The 24,422-nt window shown below is 40.0% G+C and overlaps 1 protein-coding gene across 1 annotated transcript in view; it reads left to right on the top strand.

Annotated features, from left to right (window-relative positions):
* Positions 1-6,133: 6,133 nt before the first annotated feature.
* Positions 6,134-24,422, top strand: part of LOC114160130 (integrin alpha-3-like) — a 23,391-nt gene continuing 5,102 nt past the window's right edge. The window contains exons 1-18 of the mRNA XM_028042571.1: positions 6,134-6,321; positions 7,287-7,456; positions 14,111-14,238; positions 16,130-16,215; positions 16,327-16,457; positions 16,534-16,640; positions 17,339-17,437; positions 17,694-17,753; positions 17,833-17,986; positions 18,088-18,281; positions 18,366-18,454; positions 19,343-19,476; positions 19,554-19,625; positions 19,707-19,768; positions 22,319-22,455; positions 23,630-23,773; positions 23,845-23,942; positions 24,132-24,300. Of these exons, the coding sequence (XP_027898372.1) occupies positions 7,299-7,456; positions 14,111-14,238; positions 16,130-16,215; positions 16,327-16,457; positions 16,534-16,640; positions 17,339-17,437; positions 17,694-17,753; positions 17,833-17,986; positions 18,088-18,281; positions 18,366-18,454; positions 19,343-19,476; positions 19,554-19,625; positions 19,707-19,768; positions 22,319-22,455; positions 23,630-23,773; positions 23,845-23,942; positions 24,132-24,300 (2,022 nt within the window). The 5' untranslated portion in view covers positions 6,134-6,321; positions 7,287-7,298. The remainder of the gene's footprint in view (positions 6,322-7,286; positions 7,457-14,110; positions 14,239-16,129; positions 16,216-16,326; positions 16,458-16,533; positions 16,641-17,338; positions 17,438-17,693; positions 17,754-17,832; positions 17,987-18,087; positions 18,282-18,365; positions 18,455-19,342; positions 19,477-19,553; positions 19,626-19,706; positions 19,769-22,318; positions 22,456-23,629; positions 23,774-23,844; positions 23,943-24,131; positions 24,301-24,422) is intronic.

Raw genomic sequence — 24,422 nt, 5'->3', positions numbered from 1 at the left:
TATGACTGAACATTTGAGAAAGGTGTCAGAACATCCCAGTTTTAGTCTTGCAAGGGACAGGAGTATGGGATGGATCTGGGAAGCTTCTGTTGGGGAAAAATAATCTGATGGTCATAATGTTTTCCTAGACATTAGTTTAAAGCAGTTATTTTGTTTTTAGAACCAGATCCGACACTTTTTAGTTCCTAAAAATATGACAAAATTGACTTTAGATAACACCTTTCCGTCAGAATCACCAGGATATTACATCTGGGCAGTTTAACGAGCAGTTACAGCAAATCACCTGCAGGAGGCGACAAATCAACGTGTTTATCTCAGAGTGTTTCTGAACAGAGACTAAATAAATGAGGAAAAATGCGTAATTACTGCGGTTCGCCAACAGAAGCGGGTTTCTGGGAACTTGGTAGTGCGAAATGTTTCATCAGAGATAAAACCATAAAACTTTAGTCAAAAGTTTATGGGGAGAGAAGCGTTTTGGTGGAAGTATGTTGGAGCAAACTGTTAGTTCTGATTTCTTCTTCTAGACTTTTGTTAATCTTTTATTTATTTTTGGTTGAGTCATTGCATGATTAGACGATTATTCCCTCTGGCTTTCAGCTTCTCTGCAGCTGGAAAGACATTCGCTCTTAAGGCAACACAACTGTCTGGAAGTCAAAGCGTAACCATGGTAACAAGTGGTTGTTTATAGCTGATTAGCAAATGATATCTGAACTACCACGCAAAATCCCAGAGAACTGGAAACAGAGTCTATATTGATACAAAGCAGAACCAAAGAGTAGAGAGAGAAGGAGGAACTTGGTAGCGCGGATCGTATCCCCGACTCCAACATCTTTCTGTCCGGTTGTCTGATTCGACCCGCAGCGGCAAAATCAAATAAACTGGATTAGCAGTTGATGATGTCATCACTTGATGCTGAGGAATATCATTTCTGCTGCTCAGATATCGAGCTGTTGGCATGTCATGACACCATCATTAAGCAAACTTCAGATTCTTTGAAGATCCTTCAGTCTTATGAGAAAGACAACATTTAAATTTCGCTTTAGGATCAACAAAGTATTTTTGGACTGAACTGATTGAATTGGTTTGGATTTTCTGCAGGATCAACAAAGTTCTGCTTCGTGTTTGTGAGGAAACATCCGGTTGTTTTTTTTCTCCTGGAATCGCAGGAAGAGTTTTGTTACTGATCCTAATCTGTTTGCTTTTTGACATCAGATGAGTTTTCTGCTGGTCCTCGTTATCATCCGGCCTCTCTGTCATCACACAGCAATCAGGGTCTTCCTGCTCAGCCCTTCATCTTTCTCTATCTACATAGAAACTTCCTTCAGAAACACAAAGTCCCACACTGACTGATTCACATTGTTGGAGGAACTGTAATGTTCCTCACCCTGGATTCACTGATTCATCAGAAAATTATTATTTTTTTAGTTGCACACAAGTGCGTGTCAACAATAAGGGCAGAAAGGAATGTTTTTCAGTCAGATTATGGAGATAAAGTTATTGAGAGCTCAGATCTGCATGTAGAAACACACAGAGATTAAAATGTAACACGAGGAGCAGCAACAAGGGCCCTCATGTTCGTGGTTAACAGCCTGTGAATTCAGCAGATTTTATCATAGAAAAAGTCTAGACAATCTCAACCTTCACCCTAACAACCCCGGCTCACCCCGTTACATCTACCTGTCAGCCTCCTCCTGAAACCGGCCAATCTCTCGTTTCTGCTCAGGCTCCTTTTCACCAAAACCTCTTAGGAATCCCAACCGAATCATCATCTAGTTTCTACAACCAGACTTCAAAGATCTTCTAGAATTAAAAGATCCTGGACCAGAAAATAGCAACTTCAGTCCCATCTAACCACCAACTAGTTACTGAAAAAATTCCAGTCTGGATTTCGTCCCCGTCATTGATTAAAATAACCAACAACCTCCTCTTCCCTGCTGAGTTTGGTTTCCTTTTCCTTCTCATCCGTATTGATCTGAGTGCGACCTTTGACACCATCTTGCACTCCATCCTCCACCAAAGATTTTCTTCCATTTGCGTTCTCACCCCGCTAGCCCTACTCATTTCATTCAAATGAAAACTCTCTGTTCTCACTCCTCCCACATCCCTCATGGTGTTCACCAGGGCTCAGTTCTGGGCCCTTCTTTTTATTATTCATCTCCTATCCCGTGGTTCCATCTTCAACTATTTCAACATCTAGTTTCACCGCTATGCAGATGACACCCAGCTCTACCTCTCCTTGACCTCTGTAGGTTGCTGATGGCTTGTTGGTTTGTAAACAATGTTTTATATAAAAGGCATATTATTACTTTTTATTTGTGATGATACAGTAAACCAAGGAGCTTAACGATACCGGTTTTGGTGTTAATCTGCTAACCCTAGCGGTAGACTGTAACCATTGAGTGACCTGAGGTGACCTTTGAGTCCCATGAGTCTAGTAACTAAACCCCGGTGGGGTACAAGAGAAAAACACAGCTCACACACATAATGAAAAACACTGGAATATACTTTTTAAGTGTTGATTTAAGGTAAAAGTTTGGAGATTTAGATACAGAATCCATAAATATCAGAGAATCCAGACCAACATCAGCAAACAGAGAGAACCTTTTATTTTGAGTTTCTGCCAGTAGAGATTTCCCTGGCCTGCAGTCTGGATGCCTGATGATACGAATAAAACTGAATTTGTTCACATTTAAAAATGTCTGACAGCTCAGTTAGCATCCTCTCGGCTTCTCAGCCTGAAGGGATTCGCCGAACAGACAATGATTGAAGAACTTCACACCACATCTTGATCCTGGTTCCTCCTGAAGCCATCACTGTTTTGTTCCTTTTTCTGGGGTTGTCTGAGGAAATTGAGCTCCAAAACAGAATTTGTTCTGATTCTGGACATTAGGAATCAGGATGGCTATACTAGCCGTTAGCAACAGAAGAAAGGTTAGGGTTACCTGTTGGTTTCCTCCGATGGTCCAGGTCATGTTGGGGTCATCAGGTCAGATTGTTTCAGGAAGCTTTAAACCTCTGAAGGCTCTTTTGTTTTGGATAGTTTCAGGTGCTTCATGGTTTCAGTTCTTCAATGATTCTCTCAATGGATTTCAGACCAGTTCATTCCCATTTCAGGTCCTTGATATGTTTTAGCAACTCTGGTTACTGTTTCAAAAGGTTTTAGATCATCGAAACTGTTTTATGAACTTAAAAACACTTGACGAGAGTATTTTATTGAGTTTATATGCTAATAATTATAGGTCAGGATATTTCAGGTCCTTTGTTGCTGTTTTAGGATGTTTCAGAACCCTGATGACTGGTTCAGAAAGTTTCGCAGCAGATTTGGGTTGTTTTAGGTTTTTTATTGCTATCTAAGGATGTTTCTGACCATTGAAGACGGTTTCAGGAAGTTTCATAACCTTCATGACTATTTTGGGAAGTGTTAGCATCTTGTGCTAGCGTCTGTTTCAGTAAGTTTTATGTCCCGGAAGCCTTTCCAGCACCTTCAAGGCCTTCTTGGGATATTTCTGTCCATTAAAATTGGTTCCCTGAAGTATCAGAACCTGAATGACTGTTTCAGGAAGTAGTAGACCCTTGATGTCTGTTTCAGGGAGTTTTATTTTCTTGTTAAATTTTTTCAGGAAGTTTCACAGTGTCAAAGGCCCTTCAGGTGATTCCTGTCTTCCATTCCCGAACTTTTAAGACGGTTTCAGGAAGTTTCACAACCTCAGTGACTTATTCAGGAAATGTTAGACCATTGTTGACTGTCTCAGGAAGTGTTGAGCCCTTGATGACTGGTTCAGGAAGTTTTAGGCCCTCGATAACTTTTTCAGGAAGTTTCACAACAGATTTTAAAGTGATTTTAGGTCCTTCATAAGTATGTAAAGATATTGATGATGGTTTTCACAACCTTCATGACGTTTTACGTTTCTGATGACTGTTTCAGAAAGTTTTATGCCCTTAAAGTCGTTGGGTGGTTTCAGGTCCTTCATTGCTGTCTTGGGATATTTCCAACCATTGAAAATAATTCCCTAAAGTTTTAGAACATCAATGACACTAGGAAGTACTGAACCCTTGATGAGAGTGTCAGAAAGTTTTAAATTCTTAGCTGATGTTTCTTGAAGTGTTAGAGGCTTTTTGACTGTTTCCAAAAGTTTCAGACCCTTGGCAACTCTTTAAGGACGTGTTAATCTCTTAAAGGCTGTTTTAGGAAGTGCTGGACCCTTGATGACCTTCATTAGATAGTCTCTGGCTTTTGATGACTTTTGCAGAAGATGCAAAAGTCTCACCCAGGATGGTTCAATCAGAGAGTTTTACCCAGCTGAAGGTATTTCTGGTGGTTTCAGGTCTGTTGTTGCTGTGTTGGGATATTTTCAACCATTGAAGTTTCACAACCTTAACACTGGAAGTACTAGGGTTTTTTTTCCTCGTCCAGGAAATGCTAGACCCTTGTTGACTGATTCAGGAAGAATTGGACCCTTGATGACTGATTCAGGAAGTTTAGCTTCAATTAGCTAGCATCCGGCTCTTGATGACTTTCTTAGAGGGTTTCTGATCTGTGTCAGTCTGCAACATTTAAGGCTTTTCAGGTGGCTTTTGTTTCCTCGTGACTGTAGCTCTTTACTGTTCCAGGAAGTTTTTAAACACTTGACTGCTTCAGGAAGTTTCAGGCCTTTTCTGGTTCTGGGTGACTGATTTTGGTCAGAGCAGGGACTTTGCTCTGTTTCTAAACATTTATCATGTTATTACATGTTACTAAAACACTCAGACCAGGAACCATTGAGCTGTTTTCATGCATCAGCACCTTCAGTCGTCTTCTGGCTTCCATGGTGACATTAGTAGTGAGGTGAAGTAATGAATGCTCTCTGATGTGTTTCCTGCCAGCTCGCCTGAAGCCTTTCATCCAGAGACGGGCCAGCTGCCTCCTCTGATTGGGCTTTGTGCAGCATCAGATAACCTGGACGGTTCATCAGTTCATCTTTGTGAGGATACTGATCCTGACGTACTGATGCAGGTTCGTCTTGCTCAGGTGAAGCACGGAGGAGGGAGAGTGATGATGAGGGACTGCAGGATAAAACCCTGTTTTCACCCGCAGATCTGCAAAAAAGTGCAATTTACAATGACCAGCATGGGTAGCAACTAATTACTCAAGTAAATTACATTTACTTGAGTAATTCTTTTTTTAAAATTTACTTTTAGGAGTATTTTTACTACACTGTACTTTTTACTTTTACTTGAGTCATTTTATTTTGAAGTATTTCTACTCTTACTTGAGTAAAATTTCTGGATTTTCTACCCACTGAATTAAAAGTTTTTACTGAAAAAAACTGATTTGGCAAAATTTCTTTTGTCTGATTTAATTTTTTTAAACTTATAAGAATTATTGTCATTTTCATCCTTAAAATACCGAAATTTCCACTTAACTTTATATTTTGATCCGTCTGATTGTGTAATTTTTAAATATCAAACGAATTATAATTTGATCAGAATCTCAGTACTTGAGTAAACTTTTTACCAAATACTTTTTTACCTTTGCTTGAGTCATTTCTTGGATGGCTACTTTTTAGTTTTACTTGAGTAAAAATATGTTAAAGTGCTGCTACTTTTTCTGTAGCACAATTTTTTGGCTACTCTGCCCACCTCTCACAGTGACCATGAGGATCCAAAACATGAACATCAAACTGTCCCTGGAGAACCTTGGTTTGACTGTTAACATTTAAAAACTATGATAAGCACAGAAATTACAGGTTTTTTTATCGGTCCATGGAGTCAGTTAGAGCTGAAACTGATAAACTCGTCCTTGATGCAGATAAAACGTCCAGATCAACACCTGACAAGAGATAAATGTCACTGAGCTCATTCAGAGGCTTGTAGGGGTGTGTGTGTGAGGGGGGGGGAGGGGGGGGGGGGGGGGGGGGGCATGGGTGTGTGTGTCTTTGTGAAAATTAGAAAAAGGAGAGAGGAAGTAAGACAAAGACAGGAAGCTGAAATAAACTGAGCTGAGAGTGTAAGACAAAAACATTCACTTTTACACACACACATGCGCGCCTCCACGCACACACACACTAATAACAGGAGTGTGTGTGTGGGCGGGTTAACTCACTCAGACATGATTTCATTTCAGGACGAGTGAGCACAGCTGAAGAATAAGAATGAAGAGAGAGGGAGGGAGAGAGAGAGAGAGAGGGAGACCTGATACAGAGAGAGGCTGATCTGAGCGCGTGCAGAAGAGCGTTTCAGCAGACGGAGAAGTCAGACGGAGCAGAGCTGCAGTCGGACAGTTGGAGGACGAGGACATCTGGACAGATCCCTTCACCTAGAAGGATCAGGGAGCAGCTTCAGGTCAGAGTTCATCCTGTTTCTGTAAGCTGACCGAGCAGCAGTCATTTTCCAGCTGCCATCGCTGTTTCACAGGCTGCAGGTGTCCTACGCATTATTGTCTCACTTTGTTTAACCAAAATGAGACGATAAAAGTATAACAGGGATCAATCAGCATGTTGGAATCCTTTTCTTCAGCAGAGAAACTGGTAAAATTATCCAACCAGTTCAAATAAATGGTTTGTGGATCCAGAAAGCCTTTGGTTGAGATGCTACTTGGAAAAAAACATGTAATCAAATATCAGGGGTGTTTTACAAACGACTAAAATGTTCACAACTTCTTATTTTAAACATTCAAACACCAAATGTTTCTGAATGTGCATAAATACAGAGAGTAGAAACTGTCTTAGTCAAATCAGGTCTGTTTGCTTAGTTTAGCTTTACACAAAGATTTTTTAGGAAAATAATAATGACAGTACAAAGAGAGAAAAAAGCCCAAAGGTGTTATATACGGTAGATCTCCACCCAAATAGTATAGAATAAAACCTAACAGGACAATACAATCTTTCATCTGGAGATCATATATTTATGAAATACATTAAGATAAAAATCATCAATACACATCAATGTTACAGATATTATGAATCAAAGGCAGCTGTAACCAGGCAGGTGTTCTTCAGGTGACAGAAGGCCGGCTTTGTTACCGTCTTTATGTGGCTCTGAAGGTTCATCACTACACTCAGATTTCAGGTCTGATCTCTAGTTTCTAGTTTCTAGCTGTAACAACTGAAGCTGACAGAGGTAAAGATGGTGATTGGATAAAATTTCTTACTTTACAGATTAGCAGACAGATGACAGCCAATCAGCTTTGAGATCCAATCAGCCAATCAGTTTAAAGTTCTCTACACATCATTTCTGTTGGCTGTTGCTCAGTGGGAAGAGTACCCTGATAAAACTGTTTGCCTGATTGAGGTTCTCATTCCCTCCAGGTGTGAGTCTCCATGGCAACAGATATGTTTGTGCTGCTGAGCGTCTGTCTCAGTGTGAGCCTGGCGGTCAACATCGACACGTCGTTTCCGGTGCTGAAGACAGTCGGGAGCAAGAATCTGTTTGGATTCTCTGTCGCTCTGCATGAGGATCTGGAGACGGGGAAATACCTGTGAGTTAACACCTAATCTACACACCTGCTTCTCTAATCTACACACCTGTTCTTCTAATCCACCCATCTGCTCCTCTACTCTTCACAGTATCACATAATCTGCCCTTCTAATCCACAAAGCTTCACATAATCCGAGTTATAATCCATTGTCAACGTCTTCTGAGTAATTTGCGAGACATAATTTTTTTTCAGAAGCTGCTTGAATCTGGTCCTTCATTCCAGGATTTTTTTTTCCAAACATCTGAGGCTTTGGAGCAAAGATTCGTTAGCAGATTAATATTTTCACAGGAAAAGGCTGGAGCTGTGAATTTAGGCTCCTGGGTTTATCACCTTCTGTTTGCTGTGTGTTTGCTCTCCATTCTTCTGAAGGTCTCAGGTGTGTCCGCATAAACTCAAACTGCCGTTCAGAAACGAGCCGTTGCTCACATCCACGTGAAACCACAGCTTCCTGTTCTGAGCGTTAAATAAATCTGTGACCTGATTGGCCCTCATGTACTGAAACATACGTGACTAGAACTGTATCAGCAGTAGTCTGGGTTTCCTGTGAATGATTGAGATATAAAATGTTTCTCAGGAGAGTTAATGTTATTACAGCTTCATTTTTTAGAGACAGGAACCTTTTATTGAGTGGAGTTACGGTTAATTAGTGCACTGCAGAGTTCAGATCCCACATAACAACCATTCATCAATTCATAGCCCAACTTCCTCACTTTGCGTTGCTATTATTTCCTTTTTGTTGTCTATTTCATATCTGGAATCAAACCCATGCAGTGAAACCACAGAAAATGTGTTTATTTTTGCAGTAGAGAAGTATTTTAAAGGGGATTTATTATGCAAAAATTCACATTTTGGACATTTTTCTACTTCCAGTTGAGTTTCAACTGCTCCTAAAACCAGCCAAACACTAAAAAACCCCACAACTATTGTTTTTTGGCAATAAATAAATGCTTTTCGGTGTCTGGAAAATGAGCCATTTCAAAAACTTACTTACCTAGCAACCCCAGTCATATTTGGCCCTGTTACCTAGTAACCCAAGTGGCGGTCTACCACCTTTGATCAGCAAGTTTTACCGCTGTGAAAACACAGCCAATTTGTACTTGTGAATTTTCAGAAACCACTTGTTGCAATTCTGTTGTTTGCGCAGGAGGCTCTACTTCTGTTTTTCAGAGACGTACGGCTGCATGATTGTGCATCTGTTTGAGTTTGAGTGTAAACAGTGAGTCGGGGAGAGTGGCTAGCAGCAGCTTATAGATTTAAAGTGACAGGACGCTCATTCTGAACTGACCAGAATGGTTTTGTGAAAAACTTTAGTAAAATATGTTTTGTATAGACCCTAGACCGATCCTAACATGCTCAAAGAAACATAATGGGTCACTTTAAATGAATTATGTTCATATGTGGTCTGGGTGATCAAACCAAAAACTCAAAGCTTTAACATCGTTGGTCAATATTATTTCACCAGATCATTGCTTATCAAACCAGATAAAAAATATTTTGATGGACTTGCAGCATATAACGCCCAAACAAATGGTATTATTTCATATTAAAAGATTGAGCAGCATCAGAACACATCCAGTATCCCCATCATCATTACCAAGAAATATCCAAATGATTCATGAAACAACCAGCTGTGAGAGTTGGAGGAGTTGTTGCTCAACTACAACCGGGTCAGAACCAATCAGTCTGCTTTTCCTCAGAAGTCTGGAGCTCAGATTTCCATGCAGTGTCCCGTCTCCTGAGAGTTTCTCCTGGTTCTCCACTCCGTGCAGTTTTATCTCCCAGTTTGTGATAACTGGTTTCCCTCTGAGGAGGCCGACTCCATCCAGCTGCTGCTGATCCGGCTCCATGAGACTCACGTGGATAACTGTCCGTGACGAGGAGGCTCCATCAGATCAGAGCTGTGTGTGAATGTGCAGCACAGGGAGTCAGGTGAATGCCCTGCAGTGTTAATAATGCGTCTGAATTCTCCTGCTGCCTGAGAAAAGAGCAGCAGCTCGAGCAGAAAGGAGCCGCAGGAATCAGGCAACAGCTTCAGATCAGAAACGATTATATGGAAAACCCACAATGGAAAACAAAAGCTATCTCCAGAAAATTATATGGTTCTTACTTATCCACTTTGACACTTCATTTATTGACTTTTCAGATTTTTTCCCCCCACAAAATCTAGGGATAAACTTCGCGACTCTTTTTCAGTTATTGGAGACTTTTATGCAATCATGAGCTGCTTCCTACACTGCAAAACATTAAATCTTACCAAGTAATTTGGGTCTCGTTTTGTAGTGCAAATATCTGGAATAGGATGAAACTAACTTACAAGAAACTTTTCTACGTGTTAGGATCATTGTAGACAGAAAAATATCAAGGAGTAAATTTCCACCAGAAAATCTTGAATTTTTTGAGACAAAAAGCTTGGAAATTTCAGAATTTCAAAAGTCAAAAAATTTGCAACAGAATGTCAGAAATTTCTGGAAAAAAATTACATTTTCTGAGTTTTAAAAGCAGAAGAAATTTGACTTTCTAAACACCAAAAGTTTTGTGTTTTTTCCCCCCCAAAACCTTGGAGTGTCTATGTTACATGTTGAATAGGGAAGTATTTATACCTTTGATCAAAACAAGAAACTTTTATTAAAGGGAACAAAACAAAATTTTTTATAGATTTTCTACAGAGGATTATCTGTCAAACGTTTACAGGAAAATGTATGAAATTTTGAAATTCATCTCAGAAATTTTATAGCAAAAACTTGGAACATTCTGAATTTCAAAAGTAGAAAAAATTCAACAGCTGAAACTCAGAAACTTCCATGTTTTTTTCTCCAAAATTTCTGAAATTAATTTTATAATTTATTTTTTCCTAATATATTTTGACAAATAAATCTCTATTGAAAACTTAATTGTTTTGAGTACCTTTGATTTTTGTTTTGATCAAAGGTATAAATGCCTCCCTATATTATCACAGACAAACTATTCTTGTTTTCACATCTTTTGAATTAAAACTGCAGAAAACAAAGAAGTAAATAAAGAATGGGGACAAGATAAAATACATATTTAGTGTATTGCCTGAAGACTAAAAGAAGAAAAAAATGGGAGTGGAAATAATTTCACCAGCAGTGTGATGGGACAGGAATGTTTCTGTGGGAGTGGGATCATGGGACAGGAGTGAGGATCCACTCCGGTGTCACTCTGTGACGGAGCCGTGTGAATCTGACTGAGACGGTTTTACATCCGATCGCAGAGCGTTGCCAAGTTAAGCTGTTTCACTGCAACAACAGGAAAATTCACCTGCTTAGGAACCGCTGGACAGAAGGAGGCCAGCAGTGAGACGGTTTTAGGTCAAATAATGCAGAACAAAACAAATTTACACAAAAATGTTACAAATATATCACAGAAACATAAAAATAGAGCCATAAATAAATAACCCATTTAGACAGTTTATCTGCAAAAAGGTTGATTTGGAGGTTAGCTGGACAACAAAAGCGCAAAATCTTACAATGTATGTTTAATGCAAATTTCTTAGTAAGGCCAAACTAACTAATAAGTAGTTTTACAGCATGATATATAAGTTTGTTTTAAATCAGTAATTCCTTGCTATTATTGAAAAAGTTCTTGTTCCACTGGCAGATTATTTAACACTGGAAAAATTCTTGTTATAAGTTAAATAATCTCCCAAGTGAACTAGTTCTTTTTCATCAATATGAAGGAATTGTTCACTTAAACAAGCTTATACTTCCTGCTGAAGAGTTACTCGGGATTTAGTGAACTTGAAACAAGACAAATTTAAGATATTTGTACGGGAAACTAAACCTAAATTATTTAGTAAGACTTTGTGTTTTTGTAGTGTATATATTAATGTACATAAATAATAACTTTGCCTGTTATAAATCAATAAAAAAATGAAGATTATTTCACTTATAACATTGGAAAAACATCATGTTATAAGTGAAATAATCTGCCATAAGAACTTGCATATTTTTTTAATCAATATTAAGAAATTTATGACTGAAAACAATCTGTTATATCTTGATGAAAAACTACCTGTAAGTAAGTTTTGTCTTATTTCAACCAAGTCCTAGAAACCAGACCAAAAGTACTAGCTGAGACTTAGTTTTTTGACTTTGTGTTTTTGCAGAGTAAACTTTAATAAGAAGGAACTTTAGGAAGTGGACAAACTTTATTTTGGGAGCCTGAACTGGTTCTGGAGGACAGTTTATCACATACAGCCTCACTGTGAGTTTAAGCAGTTGCAGATGCTGACAGGTCACATGGTAAGCTCCCTCTCCCCTGTACACACACCCCTACATGCACATGCCCGCATACACACACACACGCACACACACACACACACACACACACACACCTCCCTTTGAGCAGCAGATTGCTCCATGTTGCTCCGACTCTGAACATACGTGTCTCCTCCCCTCCTGAGCTGCCGCTTCCTGAAGGAGATCCTCGCGAGGCTCAACCGGAGGTCACCCAACTGTCTGTCTCCACGGTCACCATGGCGACCGTCTCTTTATGTCCGCTAATTGGATTGGCTGTGGGTGTAGCTCATGCACAGAGTGATGTTCCTCTGGAGGTTCAGGTGCTGCAGGTTGGAGTATCCTCTGATCAGACTCCCGGCGCGCCGTGATTGGCTATCCGGCGGGTCGATGGGGTTTTATTGGTTCTTGAAGGCAGAATATGGACTCTGAGTGCTGCCAGGAGACGTCTGGAGTCCCGTTTGGACTGAGGAATGTTGGAAGTCGTTGAAATTAGTTTCTGGATTCTGGATTAGTTCTCCCAGGAGACATGGAGGACAATCCTGGAATCAATAACTTATCTCCTATAGATGCTTTTGCTCTTCTCGGAGACTGCTATGACTCCATCACCATGGCAACCTACCTGGTCAGAGGTCACAGAGAGTAAAAGTATCTGAGTGAACACAGGAAGTGATCACACCCACAGACTTCCTGTCAGTAAGAGGCGCCACCCATCTGTCTGACATTTAAAGATGTGAATGCTGCGTCGTTTTGTCTCCATGGCGACCTCCAGTCCTCACTATGACGGGACGTATTGTGCAAAATTCACATTATGTACCTTTTTGTACTTTCTTTTGTACAGGCAAGTGCTTCTAAAAACAGTTCAAGCTTCTATTTTTTGTTTGTTAGTTTTTTGGTGTTTCCAAAAATGAGCCGTTTCAAAAACCTCCAGAATGTAATGAGACAAATAAGCAGGCACTGCGCCGTTACCTAGCAACCTCAGCTGAATTCTGCCCATTACCTAGCAACCCAGGCGGAGCTCCTGCACATTTGTTCAGCTGGTTTTACCCCTGTCTGAGCTGTGCAAAGGCTGCTGGAAAAGACACGTGTTTTACTTTCAGAAACTACAGTATTTGCTGCATTCTTGTTGGTTGCGCAGGAGGCTTCACTTCTGCTTTTCAGAAATGTACAGGTGTATAAATACTCATCTATTTGAAGCCATTTCCATGTGCGAGTGTAACCGTTGAGTAAGGGGGCGTGGCCAGCAGCAGCCTATTTGCGTTTAAAGTGACAAGACGGCCTAAATCAACTCATTCTGAACCGATCACACTAACATCTCATTTTTGAAGAATGATTTTATGCAAAAGATGTAGTAAACATGTTTTGTTTACATCTTAAACCTGTCCTAACCTGTTCAAGGAAGCATAACAGGTCACCTTTAAATGAATCCCCAGCTGGTTGGACTCATTGTTCCAGTGTTTCCAGTCCACTCCAGTCAGGATGGGTCCTATCCGGTCACGCTTGGCTCACACTGACCTCCAAACAGTTTGTTGTCCTCCAGCTGATTCATGTCACATGACTTCAGCTAATCAGAGGGAGACACTTGTCAGTCTGTCATTGTGTTATTGGGTGTCCCGTCTGTCCTTCAGACTCCATTTATCCTGAGAATCAAAAGAAATGTGACTCAAATATAAAAACAATCAGTTTAAGGCATCAGTGACCTCCATTGGGAAGCTCAGGTTGTGATTCCTGGAAACCCAGAGAACCATGACGGGTCACTGCCATCAATCCAGCTCAGGAAAACATTTAGGGTTGAAAACACTGTTCCTTTAACACCGAACATCTAACACCAGGGCTGCAAGATTATTTCAGTAATCAATTAATTAATTAGTCATCTGACAATTAATGCAGAAATTGATTAATTGAACTGATGATTAGTCGATTAATCGTCAGTATAATCGATTAATCGTCAGTATAATCCTTGTGATTAATCAGATGTTAATAACTGCCATATTCTGCAGATTTGAAATTTAACCACTTAATCCTTTGTATGCAACATTAGAAATATAAAAGATGCAACTAAACAAATAAATAAATTACTTTTTAAACAAGAAAATTAACATGTTCTAGCTTAAAATGCTACAACTACCGTTCTTTTAGATTCAAATACACAATTCAATTCCTTTTTTAAATAAGAAAATATATTAAACTATATTATTTGTCTGAAAATTGTTTTTACTTTTTGTTTGTTCAAAATAAATAAATAAAATAAAATAAAATATTTATTTAGTTAGTGCTTGACTGTTTGTAGTAAAAGATGCATCTGCAGCAAAAAAAATAACAAATTTCTAACATCAACATGTGAAAAATAAGATACAATCAGACAGCAGGTAACACTGCCTACCTCTGTTCCTGACAGGCTATTGGTCGGCGCTCCCAGGGAGAAGGCGGAGCCTCACATTCCAGCCAATCGAACAGGAGGCGTGTACAGCTGCCCGGTCACGGCTAACCCATCAGAGTGCAGTAGGATAAAATTCATAGATCAAAGTAAGTTCCCCTCTTAACATGTCATTCTACTTCCTGTTTCACACTGAGGCGCCGTGGATGTTTTTCTGAGACTCTGGAGCCTCATTGTTTGTTGGCCAACAGTTTGTTTATGGAGATTGGTTCCCAAATTCCCAATAGAGTGGAGAACAGATCTTTGGGAATAAGGTGAAAGTTTGATCCTTACTGGCTTTTCTCAGAAAAACAACAGTTAAACTAAAGGAGCAAATTAAGCTTAAGGCCACGTGATACAGATACAAGATCCTTCAAGATCTCCAAGTCTTTCAGTTTTATAGCAACAAATCCAGAATAACCGCTTTGACTCAGGGGCAGAGCCTTGGACCTGAACATCCTGGTTATTCTCAGAGGAGCTTTCTGGATTTTGGAGTTTAGCCTGAAGGGAACTTAGGTTTGACACACAGCTCCCTCTGCAGAGGCTGTACATTTAAATACTTTTATCTGCAAAACAATGCTAGGGTACACTGCAAAAGTACGCTACATTAAATAAAATCAAACCAACACACAATCCTAATTTAGGACACATGAAATACAACAAAAATAACGTCAAAATAACTTTTCAGCAAGATATATATGTTTGTTTAATTCTTGAATATAGATCACAATGTATTAGTTTCATTGTATTAGTTCGGATTTTTTTTTTATTTCTAAAAAAAAACATTTTTCCTGTTTTAAGTGGAAAAAAATCTGCCGGTGGAACCAGCATTTTTTTTATCTATAGTCAAGAACTTCTGACTTAACACAAGCTTATTTGGGTTGCTGAAAACGTTACTTTTAAGTTATTTTTGTCTTATTTCAAGTGTACAACGATATAAACACAAGAAACTTAACCAAAAGTACTAAAGATTTTATGGTTTTGCAGTGTAGGTGGTAGAGCCCACATGGATGACTTGATCCTAGACGTCCTGGCAGAACATTGGACTGAAATGACATCAGCCCAGTTATTAACTGTAGTTTTAATATCATCTTAAGAAAGTAACAAGAGAGTTAAAACAGCTGATTAATGGCAGCTCCTCCATAATAGGTGAATCATCCCATCAGCCTGACAGCCATGACTCAGGAAGAAAACAACCCATTTGAGCTGCTTGTCTCTGGACTTTCAGTTGATTAGCTGACTGATTTGTTGCCGCCTGTGATCTTATCGCCATCTCGGTGCATTATGGGTAGTCCATCAGTCATTGAGCTGTGACAGCTGCTATCTGTTTCAGAACAACACAATCACACTCCCATTATTAAGATCCTGAGTGGGGCATATTCAGGACTCACTGTAAAAATAACCCAGAGGTAAAATTTAACACACCAAAGTAAAAACAAATAGACTAAAGCATGACAGCTGGTGCAGATGACTGATAATGTAGATAGTACGCCACCGGGGATAGGAATAAACGGCAAAACATAAACTCTTAAAAACTATGGTAGTCTAGTTTCTAGTGCAAACATCTTTTTCCGTTTGAAATAAGACAGAACTAACTTACAACTAACCTGTTAGCAAGATATAGGAGCGTTTTTTTGAGTTAATAATTAATAATATTGATGAAAATGCACATTGTTCATGAGCAGATTATGTCACTTATAACATGGGAAAATTGTCTTGTTCTAAGTAAAAACCTGATTGAACCATAAACTCCTCTTTATGCCTAAATATTCTAGAATCAAATGTCCAACAGCTGGAGGTTGGTCCAACCACGGTCATCAACACAAACTCAAATCTCCAACAGAAGGCTGATAAATGAAAGAATCAAATGGGTTGCAACGGCCTAGTCAAATTCCAGACCTCAATTTGAAAGTTTTTGTCTAGTTGGACAAAAGCGTCCCACTAGTACTGGTAAGTACTCATTGTAGTACTTACCAGTTTTCTGTCTTTGTGCTGTTGCAGACCTGCACCCCACTGAAGACCTGCTGGAGGACATGTGGTTGGGCGTCACAGTAGCCAGTCAGGGCCGACCTGGAGGGAGGATCCTGGTGAGGTTCTGCTCTCATTGGCTGATTAGTTCAACCAAACTTTCAGCTGTAATTAAAATGTTCGTTAACCACCAACTGTAATAATTTAACGTGTACCATGTGTCTTGGCAGGCATGTGGGCACCGGTTCGTTAAGGTGTACCAAGGAGATAGAAGGATAATTGGCCGGTGCTATCTCCATAGAAACGGCCCACCTCATGATGAAGAGCCTCTAAACTGGGAGCAAATACAGCAGCAATGCGAGTAGGTCACATGACTCCATGTTTAGTATGTGGGAGAGGCTATACTTGCTGTTTTACCTGTGTGTGTGTGTGTTTAGTTACAGGTGGGATCACAGCAGTGAGGGCATGTGTACTTATGGAATCTCCGCCTTCATCACGCACACCGACGCCATCTTTGGCTCACCTGGGAGCTACAGTTGGCGGGGTACCTGTTCTGTTTAGTCCCGCCCTTGTATGATGTTACCATCACATGTCTGGTTACTTCCTCACCTCCAGGTTTCCACATCCACAACCATACAAGCATTCAGTCCCATTGATATATACTCCTATATAGGATGTCGCCTGTTAGCCTCTATAGCAAGTGACGTGCACCTGCAGGCGCCATTATTATACACTGAGTCATGTCCACAAAACAAGAGTTGGACTCAGTCAAGGTTGCCCTTTGTCACTGATTTGGTTCATGAACACAGCCAAGGTGTTGAGGGTAACCGTTTGGTGGCCTTTTGGGTCTTTGCGTTTTGCAGATGATGTGGTTCTGTTGGTTTCATCCGACTGTGATCTGCAGCTTTCACTGGACCATTTCCCAGTTGAGTGTGAAGCAGCTGGGATAAGAATCAGCACCTCCAAGTCAGAGATAACGATCTTGAGCTGGAGAGAGTGGAGTGCCCTCTTTGGGTTGGGGGCAAGGTCCTGCCAAAAGTGGAAGAGTTTAAGTATTATAGGAACTAAATTGGTTTGTCTTAATGTGGTCCAAACTCAGATACATTGAAGTTTAAATCAGAGGCATGTACAGATATAAAAGATGTGTTCTGGTCTCCGCAGAACTTTGAAGCAATTTTTCAAATGATGTTTCATGCATTTCTTTTCTCCAGTGTTATTTACTTTTTAATGTGTGTGTTCCAGGAAATGTTTATGCCTTCTGGATGGATCCGAACAATGACCTTATTTCAACAAAGAACTCCTTTGACTACAAGAGGTTAAGTTATAGGAATATTTATTTAGGTGAGCTATCTCTGTTAATGACTCTTCTCCTGAGAATCTGATCTGAGCTTCCTTCCTTCTCAAGATCTCATCTTCTCTGATGAGCATCAGGGAACCTCAGAAGGGGCCTGAGAACCTTGATGTTTTAGGTCTTTATGGTGAATCAGTGATCTGTGATGTTTACACTAATGATAGTCAGTCAAACATATCAAACCGCAGCTGCTCTCATTTTGAAATTAAGGTAGCATCTTAAAAACTAAACTGTGTGTTCCTGCAGGATACTCGGTCACTCAGGCTCTTCACCTTCTCTCTGAAGAGAGTCAAACCATCGTAGCAGGTGATGCCAACCTTCATTCCTCATCAGCTCCTGGGGTCTGTTGATGTGCTCACCAATGTGTTGATGTGTTTGTGAACAGGAGCTCCCAGAGACAATAAAATGGACGCCCGTGGTTCTGTGATGCTGGCGGTCAAGCGATTCAATGATCTGGTGATTCAGCAGACTCTACGAGGTCAACAGGTTGGCTCATACTTTGGTAACGTCGTGGTAGCCGTAGACCTCAACAGGGATGGGTGAGAAATCATCTTGATACAGCGCTAACAGACGCAGAACTCGCATTCTGATGCAGTTGATGAAAACTGCTCCACTTACTGTTTGTTTTTTTGGCCTGCAGGTGGAATGACCTGCTGGTGGGCGCTCCTTTTTACTTCAACCGCCAGCAGGAGGTGGGCGGGGCAGTTTATGTTTACATGAACGCAGGAGGTTGGTTCCACTCTGAACCCACCGTGGTTCTGATGGGTTCAGTTGGATCTGCTTTTGGAATGGCTATTGCTGCAGCAGGGGACCTCAACCAGGATGGCTATCAGGGTGAGGCAGCAGCACAATGCTGACGTCTAATAATCAGTAATCAGTTGGGGTGATGTGATGTGGTGATGTGATGTTGTGTTTCAGACTTTGCAGTGGGAGCTCCTTTTCACGATACCGGATGTGTGATGATCTGGACTGGGGGCAAAGAGGGAATCTCTGCAGAACCGAGTCAGGTATCAAACAAAACCTGGTGCTGTCCTGGTTCAGGAACTTGTGGGATATGATACAGAAATTGTCAAATCTTTGCAGAAGTGTTCCCACAGGCCAGTCGATCCATCCATCAATCTGTGTCCATCTATCCCTCCAGTATTTTATTTAGGTAGCTGAATAAACAGAACGCAAAGTTTTCCTTCTCTCCACCCATTTGGGCCAGCTCTCCCAGGGGAATTCAAAGGCATTCCCTTGCTAACTGAGAAACATCATTCCTCCAACATGATCTTCCTATGGGTCCATCCATTAATCCACAGGTCCAAGAGAGTACCCCAGACATAAAGGTACCCTGTAATGAACTTTTTCTTGAAGATCCAAGGCATTCCCAGGCTATAAGAGGTACAACATTCCTCAGGGAAGTTCTAAGTCTACCTCTGCGTCTCTTTCCTTTGGTGGAGCATCACCTCTATCCTTCATGGATGATGGAGCTTCTCTCACTACCTCTAAGGCTGACACCAACAGAGGAAGTTCATTTCAGCTGCTTGTCTCCAGGATATTTGTTGCTTGTTCATGATCTTGATCCTTCTCTCCTGGTCAAAGAGACCTGCTTGAGCTGAAGGTCAGGATGTAGATAGACTGGTTGATTGAAAGTTATAGATATGCATCTCAATAATTAATGGCCTCTAAAGGCTCCCACATACTTGGGCATACTTAGTGAGCCATGTAGACTGTCCGCTGATGGTTGAGATTCCATAATGCATACATTTATTGTGACAAATTCTTTCATTTCCCACAATCCAAATGGATACTATCATGTTTGATGAGCTCATTGGGCACCTAGACCCCAGCATTATATGGATACTGAAACCCTTCCCCTATGGGTTATGTTACCCTTCACCTGTCCCCCTCAGATGATCGAAGGACGTTCTGTATCTCCTGGGTTCAAGACTTTCGGGTACTCCCTGGCTGCAGGTGTGGATGTAGATGGAAACCACTACCCAGACCTGCTGGTCGGCTCTCTGGATGATACCGTCGCCCTCCTTAGGTACTGTAGGAGAGCTTCTCTAACACAGATCTTTACCTGCTTGAGCTGAAGGTCTTTATTTTCTGCTGGTTCCTCAGATCTCGCCCTGTCATCCAGCTGAGCACCACGTTAAGAGTTTCTCCAGGTGTGGTCGCCCGAAATGAGACCGAGTGAGAATCAGAGGAAACTGTTCAAGTTTGCCTTCATCGTTATTATTGTGGTAATTATCATTAACAAGATCTGTCTCTCAGTATCAAGGTGAAGATGTGCTTCTCCTTCAAGTTCAACGCTGGAGAAAACCTCAGCAGCATCTGTGAGTCTGCAGTTTATTCGTGATGAGCAATATGAAGGTTGTGAAAAAGTAGAACCATATGTTGAAACAATAATGTGTGATTTATTGATTGTTGAAATAATAATTGACTAATTTAGTTAAAGTTAACAAAAAGACAATTTGATAAAAGAACAGCATAGTCAGAAAATAATTTAAATCAAAACTGTACAAAACATATATACATTTAGCATTTAAGATTAAAAACACTTGTCTGTAAATATGTTTTACTCACCAAAATGTTTATTTTATAATTTAGAAAATTAATTGCATTGTTTATTTATTTGCATCTTTTAATTTATTTCTAATTTTGCACAATAAGTCTTATGTGGTTAAATTAAAAAATCTGCAGAATGTGTACATTTTTCTGTGATTAACTGGTTAATCGTCAGAATTATCCATTGATTATTTGAGATTTCATTTAATTACTGCTCTGAGAGTGTTGTTCTTTCAGCAAATAGATTTTTTTTTTGTCTTAATACTCCAATTAGTCAATTTTTAAATTAGTTGTTGATTATTTCAATCCTTGATTAATCGTGATTAACCTAATTAATCGTTTCAGCCCTAATTAAAATGGTGAAAAAGTGAGAAAAATAATATAAATATGGGTAGAATTAGCTAACATTGTGAGGCCTCAAAAATTCACCAGAATGTGTAAATTTCTTACTCAGGTAATCATCCAAATAATAAATAGAATAATCGATTACTAAAATAATTGTTAGTTTAAGTGGTAGACAGCTATATAATTCTCAATACCAAAGTTTCTCCATTTCCTGTAAATGTTGTGAATGAGATTTTGAGATGCATTGGTTTGCATGGTTCCTGAGACTTCCTCTGTGCTTTTCCAGAAGGGGTCATCCTCCTGCTGCTGTTTCACCTGGATGCTTCTGGCTTCAAGGTCAAACTCAGCAGGTCCGACTGACCCTCACCGCCATGTTGGTGGAGTCAAACTGGAGCGTCTCCTGCAGCTGGAGATGCAACAAGCTCACTTACACTGCTTAATGACAGCTGCTTCCTGCGCGTGTTGCTAATCAGCCCCTGCTGTTAATCAGCATATCTGATGAGCTGCATGTCCTCATTGTGCTAATTTGTCCAATCTGAGGAAAGGTCACTCTGTTGCTATGACAACACCTGCACCGCCCACACGGCAGATGACATCATGGCGTGTCCTTGAGTGTCCCGGTGTTTCTGTGGATGATAAATTGCATTAAACAAACGGATATTATTCCGTCTGACACACACACTCACTCCCTCCGCAGAGGTCTGTGTGAGTGTGTGTGCGCTGCTGTTAATCCGACCAATCAGAGTCAAGGTGACCTCCTTCATGAGGTGAATAAAACGGTGGTAGATGAAGTGGACTGATCATCATCTGAGAGTAAGACTGTCACCTCATGCACATTTTGTTTAAAGTCAAATCATTTTTAATATTCTTGCTTCATCTGCATTTCCTGAAGTTCTTAATCTGAATTTTGGGTTAGTTAATCTGATTTAGATGTAATAAATGGTGTAATTCTCAGACTAATTAGATTATTAGACACTTTGTCACATGAAGATCAGGAAAATGTTCTGGACTTAACTTCCCCTGGCTGCCTCAGTGAGAAACAGCCTCTAAATATTCCCAATAGTATTAGACCTGATAAATCACACAAACTTCTTCAGGCCAAGGCAGAAACACACCAAACATCTGGGACAGTTGGTTCAGTTTGTTACCAAGTCTTGTTCTTTTTTAGGATTTGATCCCAGCATGTTGGCTTCTGTTTCATCCTTCTGAGTGAGATTTCATCTGCTTTGCTATTGCTTTAGCCGCTCCGCCATGCTGGAAAATCCGCAGATCATCACAAACCTGTTCCTGAAATGTTGGAGAAAGTTTAAGAAGCGATTAATCAGTTATTGAAATAATCATCAACTAGTTTAGTAATCTTTAACTAACTCAAAAAAGACCACTAGCTGAAAGAACAATATACTCACAGAAGTAATGAAGCCAAAACTGTACAAACAATATATATGTTCTACCTGTAAGAAAAAGAAAACCTTGGGTGTAAATATATTCGACCCAAAACTACTCAATTGGCCTAATTTACGAATTTGAATTTGGGTTCAAATTCTGTAAAAGAAAAAAGAAAAACACAAAAACTTTTAAGCACCATTTCAAATGCAATTTTTAATCAGTTAAACAAAAACACTGGATGGATATACTGTAACGTCGAGTAAAAAGGGCTGAGCATTTCACCTGTTGATGTTTAAAGGATTTATTAGCTGCATATGCATTATTTACTATAAATGATCAAGCCTACGTAAAAGGAATGCTATTTCATTACATTTTATTTAATGAAACGTTTTTTTAAAAGAAACTGAATTACTTGTTTATTTGCATCTTCTAATGTATTTATGATATTGTATAAAAAAAGGCTTAAGTGGTTAAATAAAACAAACTGCAGAATGTGGCAATTTTTTCTAATGTCCACAAACTTGAATTCTTGTTTTTAAATTGTAACTTTAGTTTTCAGTTGTTTTTTTATGTTTTTTTTCTCACAGCTGTCAACTTAACTCTGACTGGAGACGTCACCAGTCTCTCGCCCCGCCTCCGTTTCCATGACAACAGACAGAGCGTGTACTCCAGCATCCAGTCAGTAGGAAGTGGAAAGTGTAAAACCCTGAAAGCCGGACTGCTGGTGAGATATGCACACATAGGTAGAGCGCCACCTGCAGGCAGCTGAGCTCATCGCACATGACAATATGAACCATGGCAACACTTTCTAATCTTTAACTGAGCTAATTGAAGGGTCTGTAATCAGTTAATCTCAATGAATCACATTTTCATATATAAATGACGCATCAACAAAATGAACAACTTTTTCAATTCAAAAACCCTTTTTGTTGCTAAATTATTGAATAAACAAACATATGAGTTCAGCAACAAAGACATTTTGTTGGTTTCTATTTAGGTCATAGAAACCAAAAGATTCATACGAAGAGCTTTTATACCATTCATCTTTTAAGTGTTGATCATTTGAAAAAAATCCTTTAGAAATGTATTTTCTGATGTTGGGGACGTCTGTGCTGCTACATGGTTAGCATTGCAATGCTATTTTAGGCTTCGCTGATATGCTAACTGCTTTTAGCGCAATTTGCACACAACAATAATCTTGTCCAGCATCCCATCAGATCTTTTCTTTAAGCAAAAATTAACTATAGAGAATCAAGAGAAGCGGCTTTTGTCGTCTATCGGTGTTGTTTGCGGACGTTACTTGTGCGTCAGATTTACGGCCGTAGCAGAAACACGATACAAAGGTTCCGGCTCAGGATTTTTGTATGGAAAAAAGAAATTGCGATTATTTGCGTTGAAATGTTTAACAACGCAATATCTATGTAATTAATTAATCAAAGTTAACATGTTAAAGTTCCTAGTTGTAGCTAAATGCTGCTTCTTCAATCAATCAGAGCTTTTCTTTTATCAGAAATGTTACTGCTGTCCTATTCTGTGTGGAGTTCTGGCACTTGCGTTTGATATCTGCAAAATTCTGACTACAATCGGGTCAGAGGAAGTTCTGCTGGTAGAGATAAGTCCAACAGATTGCGACAAACGTCGCTACGACGTGTTAATCAGTCTGCTGGTGACAGAGTCCACCTCCTTGTTGTTCAGAGTTTAAACAAAAACAAAAAGCTGTCAGAAACTTGGATCCCATTTTTTGAAGTGGTTGGTTGATGCTGGACCTTCAGGAGGTATGGGTTGATTTCTGACTACTTTACTTCCACATCTGCTGTGTTTTTCTCTTTATCAGCTGGAAAACATGACCCATGTTCTGGTAAACTAAATAAAATGTTCTGTTTATCTGTGTTCTGCAGAGTACCATCCAAAACGTGGTGGAACCTCTGGTGTTCTCCCTGAACGTCTCTCTAAATGAGAAACTTCCCAACAGAAGCAATGTTGTTCAAGATCTGAGGCGTTTTCCCATCCTAAGCCCGACACCTGAACTCATCAAAACCCTGGTCAGATCCGGTTGCTTTAAGAGAAATATCTTTTGTAACACTATTTGATTTTTGTTTTTCTCACCATTCAGATTCACATCAAGAAGGCCTGCGGGTCTGACAACGTCTGTCAAAGTAACCTTCAGATGGTGGCCGGGTTCACAGATGAGGACTACAAACCCTTCCACATGTGAGTGAAACAGCTGATTGGATCATGTCAGAATATTGATCTGATCAGAACCGGTTACCATTGAGACAAATGCAGGTGGGGTTCAGATGAAGAAGTTATGACAACCACCAGCTGGAGCCCGTCCTGCAACCAGAACCTAAAAACTCCTCCAGCCACATCAGCTTCTGTTGTTGATCCGTTTGTTTCCAGGCAAGACGGCAACCAACTGCTGAACTACAACAGCAGCATCAGGAGGTTACTTCTGGAGGTCAACGTCAGCAACACGGCGTCACCAGAGCGACTAGCAGAGGATGCTCACAACACTGTCCTCAACGTCAGCATCCCGTCGTCGCTTGTTTACTCTGGAGTCCAAAAAAAGGCAATGAAGATGAGAGTTTTACTTCCTGTGGTGAAGATTTACAGTGGATTCACACCAGTCCTGTTTAGTCTGCATTTATCCAACTCCTGTCCATTTGCCTAGGAAATCTGTTTCATGTGACC

This window comes from Xiphophorus couchianus, chromosome 16, assembly GCF_001444195.1.
Source record: "Xiphophorus couchianus chromosome 16, X_couchianus-1.0, whole genome shotgun sequence".
Classification (NCBI taxonomy): domain Eukaryota; kingdom Metazoa; phylum Chordata; class Actinopteri; order Cyprinodontiformes; family Poeciliidae; genus Xiphophorus; species Xiphophorus couchianus.
This window is presented reverse-complemented; position numbering and strand designations above follow the sequence as displayed.